Below are 15,743 nucleotides of genomic sequence, written 5' to 3' on the forward strand. Positions count from 1 at the left end.
GTGAGCAGTCACATGACTAGTCCCAGCCAATCAGATGAGAGGCACATGACCAGCCAGAGCCAATGGGAAATCAATGCTCTGCACCAATGGCAGTGCTTCCACTCATATCACCACAGGGTCCAAGTGGCCAGGTGCTGGGGGGCCTTGCATAAGCTTAACCTCACGAGGCTGGTGGAGCAAATGGAGGAGGAGTTTAAGAGGTGGGACATGCTGCCGCTGTCTCTGGCGGGTAGGGTGCAATCAGTCAAGATGACGGTGCTCCCAAGATTTCTGTTCCTGTTCCAGTGCCTCCCCATCCTTATCCCAAAAGCCTTCTTTAGGCAGGTTAATAGGAGCATTACGGGGTTTGTGTGGGCGCACGAGAAGGGTGTTCCTGGAGCGGGGAAGGGATGGGGGCTGGCGCTGCCCAACCTCTGTGGGTATTACTGGGCTGCCAATGCGGCGATGGTGCGTAAGTGGGTGATGGAGGGGGAAGGGACAGCATGGAAGAGGATGGAGGTGGCGTCCTGTGTGGGCACGAGCCTGGAGGCGCTGGTAACGGCGCTGGTGCCGCTCCCTCCAACGAGATATACCACAAGCCCGGTGGTGGCGGCTACCCTCAAAATTTGGGGGCAACGGAGACGGCACAGGGGGGAGGTGGGGGCCTCGGTGGGGTCCCGGATACGGGGGCACCACCGGTTTGTCCCGGGGGGAGAATTGGCGGCGGGTTCCTGAGTTGGCACAGGGAAGGTATCAGGGAAGGTACCTGTTTGTGGATGGGAAGTTTGCGAGCCTAGGTGAGTTGGAGGAGAGGTTCGGACTCCCCCCGGGGAACACCTTCAAATAGATGCAGGCAAGGGCGTTTGTCAGGCGGCAGGTGGCAGGGTTACCTCTGTTGCCGCCGCGCGGGGTCCAGGACAGGGTGCTCTCGGGGGTGTGGGTTGGAGAGGGGAGGATCTCGGCAACGTACCAAGTGATGCAGGAGGTAGATGAGGCCTCGGTGGAGGAGCTGAAGGGTAAGTGGGAGGAGGAGTTGGGTGAGGAGATCGAGGGGGGGGACGTGGATGGACGCCCTCGGGAGGTTGAACTCCTCCTCTTCTTGCCCGAGGATCAGCCTCATACAATTTAAGGTGCTGCATAGGGCTCACATGACCGGGACAAGGATGAGCTTGTTTTTTGGGAGTGAGGACAGGTGTGTTTGGTGCTCAGGGAGCCCAGCAAACCATGCCCATATGTTCTGGGCATGCCCAGCGCTGGAGGAATTTTGGAAGGGTGTAGCAAGGACGGTCTCGAGGGTGGTAGGATCCAGGGTCAATCCAGGCTGGGGGCTCGCAATATTTGGGGTTGCAGAGGAGCCGGGAGTGCAGGAGGCGAAAGAGGCCGGTGTTCTGGCTTTTGCGTCCCTGGTAGCCTGGCGTACGGTTCTTCGTCAGTGGAAGGATGCGCGGCCCCCGGGCGTGGAGACCTGGATCAACGATATGGTGAGGTTCATTAAATTGGAGAGGGTGAAATTTGCCCTAAGGGGATCGGTGCAGGGGTTTTTCAGGAGGTGGCAACCATTTGCAGGTAATCCAAGGTCCCGGTTGAGGCCATACTCATGTGTTCAACCGGGACGTTGAATTCATGTCGCATTACATTCACCCCCCCTACCATCTGGCTTGGATTTGCGAAATCCTACCAACTGTCCTGGCTTGAGACAATTTACACCTCTATAACCTGGGTTACCCCTCTCTCTGGCTCTGTAAAGAATTACCTGCAAATGCTCGCATTCAAAGTAATGTCTTGCATCTTTGACTTTGTCTATATAAATGTTTCTGGAACCTACCTCTCCATTCTCCTGAGGAAGGAGCAGTGCTCCGAAAGCTAGTGATTCAAAACAAACCTGTTGGACTTTAACCTGTAAGACTTCTTACTGTGCTCACCCCAGTCCAACGCCGGCATCTCCACATCATTTTTTTTTCACGGGATTGGATGTTGCTGCCAAAGCCAACATTTGTTTCCCACTTTGGACTAAATTGGTTATTAGGCCATTTTAAGGGGATATCTTTTTCATTAATTTGAATTTGAATTCCACCAGCCTCATCTGTTGTCGAAGTCACTATCCATGTCTTTTTTACTCCTCCCCTTGACGATTCCACTACCCTCCTGGCCACTCTTCCATTTTCCACCCTCTGCAAACTGGAGCTCATCTACTGTCAGTATCCTAACTTGCACAAAGTCCTGTACACCTATCTCCTTTGTATTCCATATCTACTTCAGCTCCCTTTCCAGCAATGTGTCAATTTTAAAATTCTACCGCTTGTGTTCAAATCCCCCCATGGTCTCGCCCATTCCTACTTCTATTTTCCTCCGGCCCTACAACCCTCTGAGATTTTTGCACTCCTCCATTCTGCCATCTTATGCACCTCTGATTTTAATTATTCCATCATTGCATGTGCCTTCCGTTGCCTGGACCCAAAGTTCTAGAATTCCCTAAGCCTCGCCTCTTTAGTTCTCGTTCCTCTAAGATACTCCTTAAAACATAACTCTTTTAATCCTTGTGTCACTCAGTGTTAAATTGTGTTTGATAATGTTCCCGTGAAGCCGCTTGGAGTGTTTTAGCATATTTAAGGGGCTATATAAATACAGGTGGTTGTTGTGTAGGGATTTCTGGAATTCACTCACTTCAAGAATCACTGGCAATGCACCTTGCATCGTGATTACATATCCCCCAAGGCACAATCCCTGACTCTGTCCACATGCTGCCTCTCAGCAACATCATCCAAAAGCACAGAAGTACTGTTCAAATATACGCAGATGACCCCTATCTCCACCCCACCACGACCTCTCTCAACTCCTCCATTGTTGCTAAATTATCAAAATGTTTATTGATCTCCAGTACTGGATGGGCCAAAATTCCCTCCAATTGAACATCAGGAAGACAGAAACTATTCTTTTTTTCCCCATTCCGAGCTCCATTCCCATATAACTGACTCCATCTGTTTGTCTGTTTGCAATGTTGTTATCCTTGTTTATAAATCTGTCTATGGTCCCACCCCTCCCTAGTTCTGTGATCATCTCCAGCCCCGGAACTTACAGAGATATCTGCACCTCTTATTTTGGTGCCTTCATTTTATCGCTCCAATATTGGTGGCCACACTCTGAGTTTCCCAGGCCGCTAACCTCCCTTTAAATCTGCACCGCTCCATATACCTCATTTGAGAAACCTCCTAAAACCTACCTCTTTGATCAAGCTTTTGGTCAGAGTCCTAGAGTTTTCCAACAGAGCAAGAGGCCCTTTGGCCCATCGTAACTGTGCCGGCAGTCAAGCATCTATCTACTTGTAGTAATGTATTATGCCAATAATCCACCATTGTATTTGTATCTGTGCTATGCTGTTGCCCTTGTGGGCTCCTCCTATGGGCCATTGTATGGCATTATCCATAGGAGAACATGTTGGGGCCTGTATGGGCTCCGCCCATGGCTCCTCCCCTTGAAGGGAGGTATAATGAGCAGTTGACCTGTAGGTAGTTCTCAGTATTGCATCAGTTGCAGGCAGGCACTGTTCTAAGTTGATTAAAGCCACGGTTTACTTCTACTCCCGTCTCGAGTGAATTGATGGTCGCATCACTACTCTAATCCAATTTTCCAGCACTTGGCCTGTAGCTTTGTATGCTAAATACTTTAAATGATCATCAAAATACTTCTTAAATGTTGTGAGGGTTCCTGCCTCCACCACGCTTTCAGGCAGTGATTTCCGCTGGGTGGAAATGTTTTTCCTCACATCCCCTCTCAATCTCTGCCCCTTACCTTAAATCTGTGTCCCGTGGTTATTGACCCCTCCACTAAATTCCTTCCTAGGTTATCGGACCTAATGCCTCCTTATGTGCCTCGGTCTCACATTTTGTTTTATAATGGACTTTTGAAGCACTTTGAGATGTTTTATTACTTTAAGGACATTATACACAAACAGTTAATGTTGTTTGAAAAGCCGCTTCTATTTAGTTATTTAACAATCTGGCTTTTGTTTGTTAGCCGGTGCTGGGAATGTGGGAGCCGATCACTGTCTCTGGAAAGCAGGGATCTGCTGTGCTCTCTGTTCTCGTAAATTGGAGTATGTGTGATTTGTTCCCCATTTTCTCTCCCAGGTAATGAATGAGATTGTATTTATATAGTGTCCTTCATGATTTCTGAATGACAGAAAGCACATCTAGCTTTTTAAGTGTGTAATGTAACAAAATTCAGCAGCCAGCCAGCATACAAACAGCAAGGAGATCCTATAACCAGAATTGTGTTTTCCAGTAACATTCCTGTTATCCGGCATGCTACCAATTTCAATTCTCTATTGGCTGGAGTTCTGCTGTTGGTTCTTCATTTTGAATGGACCATTCATTGATAGCTGCTATTGGGTGGGGGGGGGAGGGGGGGGGGGTGCTGTCTTTGCTCCAGTTTCAATCTCCCGCTGTTCTGCAGCACCATGTTCCCTCAGCATCACTCTCTCAATTCACCCCCCACCCCACTACTCGCAAGACGTCAATACCTCTCTGATCACCCCAAAGGTTCCTGATCGGATGAAAACGCGGAACCCGACTTGCATCTTAGTTCACCGGCATTTTGGATTAAATGGCTCATCCCATTACCAGAGCGTGTCGGATAACCAAGATGTTCCTGCAGATGACTTTGATTGAGTTGTATGTTGGCCCCTGTTCCTCTTTTACATTTGCCTGAGAGGCAGCATTGAGCCTCCATTTAGCATTTCATATAAACATGAGAACTCTCGCTTACTCAGTACTGCATCAGGTCTCTGGAGTGGGCCTTGAACCTGCAACCTTCTGATTCTGGGGTAAGTGAGGGTTACTACTGAGCTGAGTCTCACATCTAAATCAGCAGCTGTTCTTTGCTCAGGGCCACTGTACTTTGGTGTGACTGAGATTAGGAATTACTAGGTCAATGCTTCTCAAACTGCAGTGCATGTATCCCTGGGGACCCATAGAGACTTTCCAAGCATCGTCATGTAAGTGGAATCTGTGGGATCTAGCAGATCTGGTACAGGTCGGGTACCCGCCATTGTTTTGATTTTCTTCATCCACTTGAGCAGCACAGTCATGATCTTAAGCATCACAGTGTTCGATGTCAGATCCGGTGGGTGGAGGGAGGAGTGGTGGGGGAGGAGGGGGTAAGTGAGGGCGAGTGGGGGTGAGGGGGAAGTGGGGGGGAAGGGGAAAGTGGGGGATGAAGGGGTGAGGGGGAAAGTGGGTGGGGGGGGGGGTGGGCTGGGCGGGGTGGCTTGTGTACTTGCACACTGGTGAGCAATCACCATCCTGAGACAAAGGCATCTCTGAATTTGCAGCGTCTCGGACTGAACTGAGAGAGGAGATGAGGAGTACGCTTGCCAACCCTCCAGGATTGGCCTGGAGTTTACAGCAATTAAAGATCAATCTCCAGAATACTGCTGTGTGCAGAAAAATCCTGAGGACATGAAAAGATATTTATTTTTGTCTTTTGCTTTGAACATTTCTCTTTACCAGATACAGAAATATTGAAATGGGAGAGATAAATGGCCATTTGGCTGACAGTAAGCATTATCCAAGTAGTTGATGGGTCTTTTTACTTTCCAATTGGTGTAGGTAGGCAGTGCATCACAAGGATGGATGTGTTGGCTGGAGTGTGGGGGCAATTCTGATGAAACCTCCAGGAATATATTTAAACACAGTTGGCAACCCTAATGAGAAGCCACAGAGAATGTATTCATAAGGCAGGAAATGGGGGAGGTTATCAGCCTTGTCCAGTTGCCTGGAATGACTATCAAGCTGAGCTTTGTTCACTGTGTACAGCAGCTGGAACTGTGACTGGCCCCAGATCAAAGTGTGGCCCCAATTACTGACAGTGTCCCAATGTATGTCAGTGATATTCCCCTGTACATAGGCTGCTAAATAGAAGAAAGAAAACTGACAAAGCTGGGCACTGAGTGGGCGGGCAGTGGAGGATTTAACCCGTAATGGTGCCAGTGTTCACAGTGGGAGCCAGCACGTCTAATCCCACTCCAGGAAGATCAGGGATGCTGTTATGCGGTGAAGTATTTAGCAGGCATGTTACCGAACCTGTGGAGTTATCATTCATGGAAGACATAACTTTTCACATCACCAATGTCATCAATGTTCACTATATCAGACAGCCCTAGAATAATGCCAGCCCCTTTAATAGGATGCTGATAAACTTTGCATCCAGAAGTGTAAATGTGTAAGGAGGTTATAGTGTAGATTGGGATCCATGATTACTCTGCCAATCAAAAAGGGCTCCTTCAATCAAAAATGTCAGAGGACCTGTACTAGCTGGAGCCCACTGCCAAGTCCCTTAATGCTATACTAAAATATTGGGAATTTCTCTATTGTTCCAGTACATAAAATACTGAGAGAATACTCATCTCCTCGTATCCTAACTCTCTAATCTTGTCTTCCAACCACGTTGAGCTGAATTCTTGGCTTCGCGACACTGGCATCGAGAATTGCAATCAAGCAGAAAATAGCACGCAATAAAAAATTGCCGTGTTGCGCCTGGCGCCGATTCTACTGCCATGCTCTGGTCCCTTGTGGGAAGCATTATCAAAGTTTACATCCCTCCATGCATTTTCATGGATTTAACTATCATTAGCAGCTTGGACACTTCATGCTCCACCCCTCCATGATGCTCCACCCCCTCTTTGGGAGAGGTCTTCTGGGTGCGTATTGGATGCGTGGTGCAAGTATCTACAAGAGGAGCCTGGAGGCATTGGTTGCTGAGGGAGAGCACACGCCAAAAAAACTATAAAACCCTCAAAGATTGTCAGGCTTGCTGGGGTGTGGCTGCCCGGGTATCAGTGTGACCCCTCTGGATCAGGGTGGAGGCTCAGACCGTCATTGCTTCAGTATGTTATTTAAACACACCCTTTTGAGGCTAATTTCAGGCTCCTGGCTGCTCACACTGCTGACTGCTCCCTGTGTCCTGTGAATGGTCAGAGAGCCTCTGGTGATGAGGGTGCCCACTCAAGCCCCTGTGGACGCCCTCATACCCCAGCAGTGTCATCAAGGGGATGGGCATGGCCAAGCTCAATCAGTGGCCCACCAGGTGTTGCCACAGGAAAGAGGGGAATCAGCAGAGCTCACCTCAATGAAAGGGCATCTGCACCATAGCCTTTGGAGCTCTCCCTGGTTCTCTGGCTCTCTCAAGTGACCCCACCCCTAAGGATTGCCAGCTGACTCTTCCTGGTGAGGCTGGCAGCATTGACTGCCTCTGCCACCAGGCACTGTTCAGGACTGCAGGCTTAAGTCTCCAGCCCACCCTGGGGAAGACGATGTCCCTCCTCCTCAGTGGCACTGAGCTGTGTGTCGATCTCGGACTCCTGAAATCGAGGGGCAGGTCTTCTCTGAGCCAGCTTCGTGGGTGCAATGAGTGTGCTTCTGAACAGCTCCAGCTGCCAGGCTCTTTAGCACTAACTCCAGGCCCAGTGGTTACAACCCTGCTGGCTGGGAATTGCTTCAATTCCCGCCAGCTGAGTGCTGGACCATTTACACGTCCTGAATCGCGGAATAAAAAGCATTTCCAACGGAAACATGAAACACACGCTATTCAGTCCCGGCAGGAACACAAGGCTGGATTCTCCGTCAGTGGGATCTTCCGCTAGGTCAGCGGCGCACTCATGCCCGCGGATTTCCCGACAGCGTGGGGGTGCCCACAATGGGAAGCGACATTGGCTAGCTGCCGGGATGGAGGATCCGCTGCTGGCAGGGGCGCCCTGCACCAGAAAACGGGTGCGGCGGGACCGAGTATCCTGCCCACTGTCTCACAAAAGTAGAATCCAGCTATTTTGTTTCAATTAAACTGTTATCCCAATTACTCCCGAGGCATGCCCTCAGATGCAGTATAAAGTTTACTTTTTACTCCTTTCCATTAATATCCTGCTTTTCTAGTGTACATTACATTAATGATCTGGATTTTACATATATATATTATATATATATATCATATTTTCTTTCATGTAATTTGTTCATGTTCCCCACCTTTTCTAAAATATAAATGTTGATCTTTTCTAATCTTGGCTCTTTCTCCTTTCATTCATTCCCGCTTCCATTACTTTTCACTGTGTCTCAGTACATGTGACAATAAACAAAATCCAATCCAACTTGAATCTTTCCTGATTGATATGAGTACCCTAATTCCATTGTGAAGAAGTTTGGCTCTACTGTCAATGAAAGACATCTTTATACCCAAGGCAAGAGGATTCGCTGAAATTAAAAACAAATTAACTTGGGAACTTCAACGTGTAGTTTTAATTAATGTATTTCACAGTTTTTCCATTTACTTTTACAACTCTAGTATCAAACAAAAAAAAAACTGACAAGTATTACAAATCTAAAATTCATCAAACCTCGCTTTAAAATTGATACCATTCCCCATTCATTGACTTGGGGCCCAGTTCCATTTCACAAGTATCCATTTTGCAGCGAGATAACCTCATTGTGCCTTGATGTGGAATCTTTACCAGATTTTGAGTGCTAAACTGTTGAATGGAATTTTTTTTTGGTGTAAAATATTTCAGGCTGACATTCTTCAGCACCTTCTGTCTGCACATAAATGTTCTGCGGGCGGAAGGGCAGCCACTAGATGGGGAGAGAGGGAGTGTTTGGTGGAAGGCGAATGACCAGCCAGTCTTTTGACACTGGCTCCTTTAAAAGGAAGGGGAACCTCCCAGAGCTCTCACTATCCCCCTCTTCTGCCTAAAAGAGGGAGTACAGGATTAGAAAGGGAATTATTGAGGATAATGTTTTTTTAAAGTGAACATGACGTGTTGAATTTTGGTCAGGTTTCTTCCGGTCTCCTACCCTAACTCAGAAACTCTACAGAAACGACAGACAACTATCTTTCCAGCATTTATGACAACCTTCCACCAACATCGAAGCTAGAAATTAGATAAACTGCCATGGAAATTCCATGTAAAAACCTTTTTAGGAGAAAGTGCTTAAATCAAACACAATGGGCTGGATTCGCCTATTTTGACACTAAGTGCTGACGCCGGCATCAAAACGGTGGAGTTTCACACCAGAAAAACTGGCGTGAAAGGACCACTAATTCATAGCCCTGCAGGGGGCTAGCAGGGACCCGGAGTAAGTCTCGCAGCTTATGCTGCAGATACGGGCCCCGCATTTCCGGGTCAGAGGCCGTGCAGGTGCACGCCGGTGTCCTCCAGCGGCCGCGCAGTGCTCCATGGTGGACCTAGACCACAGAGGTAGACCCACAAATCTGCACGGCAGACAAACCCCCCACAAACATCCCCCGGCAGTCTATAAGGACCCCCCTGACCTCCGATCCGCCCGCCCATGACCAGCGCCCGCAGCCGCCACGCGAGTATCCGACCGGCTGGACTAGGTTAGTTCTATGCCTTCGGGACTACGGCCGGTTGGGGGGCGGAGTATGTCGGAGAGGGCCTCTGGCAGTGGCCACAGGTGGCGTAGCATACTCCCCGGGGACGCCGCTTTTTGGTGCCCGGTGAACCGGCGCCGGTCCCGATTTCTGCGTCAAACTAGATTCTCCGCCCTGGCGCCGGCTGCGATTTCGTCATCAGGGTACAGACAATCCAGCCCAATATTTCTGCTTCACAAATCAACTTCTCCAGTCTCACTGGAGTTCATTTATTAATCCTTGCATTCTCTGCGAATGTGTTTAATTTCCCTTTCATCCAATGTAGTGTCAGCTTCATTAGACCTTCCTTGGTAACTTATTGCACAAATCTAGTGCCCATCAGGTGAAAAGATTTAATTTATTGTCCATTAGGCTAATACTCTAGCACACCATAATGTAATAAACCTGCTAAAAATCCTTCAGTAATACCAGATGGTCAAATTTTGACTCTGATGGCAACTTCTAAAAGCATTTTCAATATTGGCAGCTGCCCTACAATGCCAGTGGCCTAAGCAGTCCTGCAAGTTAGAACCATAGAATAGAATCATAGAATCCCTATACTGCAGAAGGAGGCCATTTGGCCCATCGAGTCTGCATTGACCCTCTGAAAAAGCACCCTACCTAGGCCCACTCACTTGCTTTATCCTTGTAAGCCCACCTAACCTGCACATCTTTTGGACACTAAGGGGCAATTTAGCAGAGCCAATTCACCTAACCTGCACATCTTTTGGACAGTAAGGGGCAATTTAGCAGAGCCAATCCACCTAACCTGCACATCTTTGGACTGTGGGAGGAAACCGGAGCACCCGGAGGAAACCCATGCAGAAAGGGGGAAAATGTGCAAACTCCACACAGTCACCCAAGGCCAGAATCGAACCCAGATCCCTGCCGCTGTGAGACAGCAGCGCTAACCACTGTGCCATCATGTCACCCCATTGTAGTTATGAATACTTTTATGAATGCAAATTGAACCTGTCTACAAGTCTCAGTGGGTGAAAGGGAAATAATGGAATTATTCAGATTAAATTTTGTAATTTGTCACCAATCCAGAAAATCCCCACTTAACTTCTGTAGTATCTACCTTCCCCACCTGAAACCATTGGTCTAATCAATACTGACGCAGGTTAAAGCAATATGGTCATTCCCCCTGCCACTCTGGATGGCCACTGCTTTTAGGTACTTCTCAGGCAGGTTCATCCCAAAGAACAGCGTCATTGATGACAAAAGATTTTTTAATCAGATATGTTTTCCTTCTGGGAATATTTATACTGTTCCACCAGGGCACATTTGTTTATGTATTTCCAAAAGAGTCAGAGGCCAACAGCGGCATGTAAACAAACACAATGTACAGTAAACAGAGAGGCAGCAATCCAAACTCCTTGTCTGAAGCAAGTTGAAAGAAGGAGCTAAATAATTAAATTTTTACAGCTTAATGTTGCTGTTTACAAGGATAAAGATGGTTCATTATGATTGGTGTGACCAACTTCTATAAAACAATATTGGAATGGGTTTGGCCATTTTGGCCATTAAGAGGCAGTGCACCCTCGCTCAAGGCAAAAACTGAAGCAGAGTTAGGAGTGGGATGATAATTCTGGAGAAGGTGAGACGTTATGAGGGTCTCTTGCACATTTTGCCCTCAGTGGAAATATTAACCGTAGATTAGGTTCAATTCACTCTACCCTCGAATTCTATTTCATTATCACCGGATATTAATTCAGAAAGCATTTGAAAGTTGGCCTCAAATTTCTGTAAACATTTATTTTCTGCTGATTCACACCAGACACTGCATGTCCTCCCCTATAAACCCACCCAGTACAATCCAGGAAAGAAATTAATAATCACCTTGAGCTGAATTTATCTAAAATGACACAAAAGTTATCTTTGGTTAAAACCACATAAATGAAAGCAGTGTGCAACTTACAGTGTCCATGTCTGACGTGGAAAAAAGTACAAGAGGAATGGTGAGTGTCTTTTTCAACAAGACATTAACCCTGGTTTTTTTAAAACATTATTTTGGCAATGTGAACAGTAACTCCACCCAGCACGTGGACAAGTTGCCTCTACAATTTAACATGGCAAGTTCAGTTGTAGATCCCTTTGACAGACCTTGACCAAGGTATCCAGCAAAAATGAATAGGGTGCAATGATGTCTAAGTCTGTGCTGGTAAAAGACAAATTATATTCCATTATCCTTACAAGTATGATAGCACCTTTTGTCATTTCTCCCATTTAATCATTTTCTCTCTTTAGCTCAGGGTCGGTTAATGTTGCCAAGAGTTAGGGGGAGCTCAGTAAAATCCAAAGGTCACTCAGCTCAAATTCAAACAGAAGCCATTCTCAATTTATTAACCACCTTGAACTCCATTAGGACTCAAATATGAATTTATATTTTGGTCAAAATAAGATTCTATGGGTCTGCTCAATTGACTGATACAGCTAAAAGGAATCTTGGTCCGGGTTTTTAAGTGAACTGTATCAAAGCAGAGAAAACTACTAAAATAATTCAGAGGAAGTGGTGAATTGGAATGAATTGGCCAATTATTGACCAAGCTGTGACTTAAAGTAGATGTCTGTGCAGAGACCATGGCTGTTCCCACACTGTTCTTAAGGTCATGAAGCTCCATCTCATCGATAATGAGTTTGGGTTATAATCCCAGATTTTCCTGGCGTGTCTTGATTTGATTGTTTGAAAGTTGTTTTTCAGTTAGGGATCTAACTTGCTGGTGATTCAGTTGTGGAAACAGCTCTTGCAATTTGGTCTCCAGCTGGAAGGGAGGTGAACATGCAACGCATGGGGTCCTGATTCTGCTGTTAGTCAGTGCAAATGATGATGTCGATAACGTCTGAGTTAAGCAAGTAAAAATGGGGAGGAGGGGCGGGTGTTGTGTGCCGCACGTTCGGAGGGTGTTATGAACAGTTTCACTAGCATCAACTCCAGACACTATTGGGTTTTAATCCATCGTCATGCCTTCTTTATGATAATATACAATACCATCAACAACATGATACGTTGAGCATTTCCTGCTAATCTATGGTACTCCACATTGGCACGAGATAATGGAATTTTGGAATAAATACTGTCATCTGACAAAGATTTTAAGAAAGGGTGCCCTCTAGTATGCCTCATGCTGGAGAGTTATACTCTATCTGTTTGAATATACCACTTCATGTAGGATTGGAGAATTCCTGTTCAGCATCAAATACTCCGTCTGCAGGCTGCCCATCTTCCCCCAACCTCCCATCCATGTTGTACCCACCCCCTGCCAACAGGTCTTACAGTCAACCTGCTCCAGGGCAGCACCAATGTTACTCTGAATCTGAGAACTATAGGAGTTATTGGGATGACTGTTCTCTGACATTCAGTCACGGCATCTAGTGAAGAACCTGACATCTGTGCTTCGCTTCCACGCTGCTGTGATTAGAAACTCCGCACATGGAGCATTGAGACATAAACTAGCCCCCATCAATGCGCTGTTGCAATATTTTGAGGTTTCCATCTGATGTGCCAACCAATGGAGGGATATTTTTATACTGAGAGATGCCCCTGACAAGGGCTTAATCTAAGATGGATGCATCCAACCAAGCTTTGTAAATTTTGCTTCGGGCCTTAATTTTGGATATTGACCATTTTAACCATTTCATATTTCTATACAATTTGCCTGCTCGCAATGTTATTTTTCATTGGGTATATATTCTTTCTCAATTTTCATACTTGTACCTCTCCTAACAGCAGAAAAGATGGGAATGGCTCATTTGTGGATGTTTGCTTAGCCACATTGCTTTGTGACTATCTGACAGCAGGCAATTGTTCAGCTAGGAATGGGTCTTTCAAAAACAGCTTGTGTGTAGGTATCATCTTTAACATGAGAATACGTCCCAAGGATGCATCATGGGAAGGTTATAATGCAAAATGTGATGCCAAGCTACAGAAGGCAATAATAAGCCGGATGGCCCAAATCTTAGTCAAAGAGATAGGTGAAGGAGGAAAGAGTGCTAGAGAGGCAGAGAGATTTTAAGGTGGAAATTCCAGAGCTTAGGGCCGAGGCAACGGAAGAAATGTTTACCAACGGTGGGATGTTCAAGAGGCTAGATTTCAATGAGTGCAGATATCTTAAGAGGTTTTGTGGCTAGAAAATGTTATGATGGCAGGACACACGTGTTTCTACTTCTCGGGAATCCAACAGTAGGTGTTAGAAATAAATATGATGGTCACAAATAAATTCTCAACAGGGAGTCTAGGTGAAAGTTCTTCACCCAAAGAGTGGTGCGAACATGCTGTCACCAAGTTGAGGTGATTGGCATTGATGTATTTAAAAGAAAGCTTGTTAAACTCGAGGGAAAGGAATAGAAGGATATGTTGACAAGGTTAAATAATTAGTGTGGGAAAGGCTTTTGTGCAGGGACGAAACATTGACATGGTCTGGTTGGGCCAAATGGTTGACGACCCTATAGATTCGATTCTAACCCACTCATTTACACAAAGTCAAAATCATTCTGCCTGGGCACATATTCAGTTCTAGCCATTGAGAATCTGCAACGTATATTGTTGATGTTTCTCACTGATAGAAATAGGGAGAGAAAAAGATGCAATATAGGTTATGAGCTACTACATCCCATTGATGATGCATCAGAGGAATTTTAGTTCAGGAGGCTATGTTGCTGAAATATTTGGTTGTCAGGAAATCTTTAAAGGCTTTCATGTGAGGAGAGGCATCTACCTATTTGCTCCCCTCTCATCCTCTCCATTGATCCTCAGCCTGCTGGGTCGCCAGCCCTTACCCTACTGGTAACCAATAAAATGGCACAAATCTTGATTGAGATTATGTTTGAAATAATGCAGTATCGTTATTAAAGGCAGAAATATTAACACAATTCATAGCCATAGTGCAGTCCCAGGCTACTGGAACACTAATTGGGCTACTGAAATGTTAATTGGACAACTGTCTTTCAAATCATAAAACAGTTTTTAGGTAGAGCAGAAAAAAAAGCAAATAAGGTTTAGTTGTAATCACATGACCTCAGGGTTTTGCTGGGCTACCAAATTTCATAAATAGTGAGCCCAATCTGGTGGCTAAAATATTTTGGCCACTGTAGTAAATTGAAAACCAATCTGAAAGAGTTTGTGAAATGCAAATACAGGTAGAGCAGGCAGGCAGTGTGTATTCAAAACACATCCTGAAACTTCAGGCAGACTTTGGGCTTTCAATGTTCAGACATTTCCTTCAAATCACCCGTTCTAGGATGTGAGCATCACTAAGTCTCTGAAGCTTCCGTTCCTCCCCTCATACAGGGTGTACGAACTGGTACACCAAACGCTGCGATACATCAGGCTTCCGGATAATGCCCTTTTTATAATATTGCCGGATAGAACGGCTTAGCTTATCATAGTTCATTGCTGGCCGATTCTTCCGGATTCCCCATAACCTGGCAACCTGTGCAGAATCTTCAATCTTAAATATACCTGGAGAAAGATAAGATGAAAATAGTTCCTGCTTGTTAGTGGTTACTAATTATGTAAGTACTTGGAACAAGACTAAGGTGGGTTGAAGTGCTTTCCTTTCAATCCATGATAAAGCTGAAATCTAACTCTGACTGAATTCAGTTGGGGCTGAAGTTGGGTCTGTGTAATCGCCTTTAATATGCCCAGGGTTTTCTAGGAGTTTTTTTCTTACTTAATGGATGGGGGCATCAAGGCAGCATGTGTAATCCATCTCCTAATTTCCCTTGAGAAGTTCGTGGTCAACTGCTTTCTTGAACTGCACCATGGGCAGCACGGTAGCATTGTGGATAGCATAATTGCTTCACAGCTCCAGGGTCCCAGGTTCGATTCCAGCTTGGGTCACTGTCTGTGTGGAGTCTGCACATCCTCCCCGTGTGTGCGTGGGTTTCCTCCGGGTGCTCCGGTTTCCTCCCACAGTCCAAAGATGTGCAGGTTAGGTGGATTGGCCATGATAAATTGCCCTTAGTGTCCAAAATTGCCCTTAGTGTTAGGTGGGGTTACTGGTTTATGGGGATAGGGTGGAGCTGTTGACCTTGTGTAGGGTGCTCTTTCCAAGAGCCGGTGCAGACTCGATGGGCTGAATGGCCTCCTTCTGCACTGTAAATTCTATGTAATTCTATGTGCTGCGAACTGATTTCCACTTGGTGGGAAGAAAAGAGAGCCTAACTCTATTTTTTGGGGGCTTTGCGAATCGACTTATGTTAAAGAAAGACTGACTTTAGCTTTCTTCCTTTGCTGAGGGAATGAGCATTGAATTATAACCAGAATGGAGGCCGGAATTCTCCGGCCATTGGGACTCTCTGTTCCTGCCGGCAGTGCACCCCTGTCCGTGTGCTTCACGGCGGCGTGG

At 46.1% G+C, this 15,743-nt stretch overlaps 1 protein-coding gene across 7 annotated transcripts in view; it reads right to left on the reverse strand.

The window, feature by feature from the left end:
• Window positions 1-10,607: 10,607 nt before the first annotated feature.
• The window catches only part of LOC119978443 (SAM pointed domain-containing Ets transcription factor), a 110,202-nt gene continuing 105,066 nt past the window's right edge, over window positions 10,608-15,743 (reverse strand). For all 7 annotated transcript variants that reach the window (XM_038820090.1, XM_038820088.1, XM_038820089.1 and 4 more), the window contains one exon: window positions 10,608-14,854. In XM_038820090.1, coding sequence (XP_038676018.1) covers window positions 14,676-14,854 — 179 coding nt within the window. In that variant the 3' untranslated portion in view covers window positions 10,608-14,675. The remainder of the gene's footprint in view (window positions 14,855-15,743) is intronic.

The sequence above is a fragment of the Scyliorhinus canicula genome, chromosome 15, assembly GCF_902713615.1.
Source record: "Scyliorhinus canicula chromosome 15, sScyCan1.1, whole genome shotgun sequence".
In the NCBI taxonomy this organism is placed as follows: domain Eukaryota; kingdom Metazoa; phylum Chordata; class Chondrichthyes; order Carcharhiniformes; family Scyliorhinidae; genus Scyliorhinus; species Scyliorhinus canicula.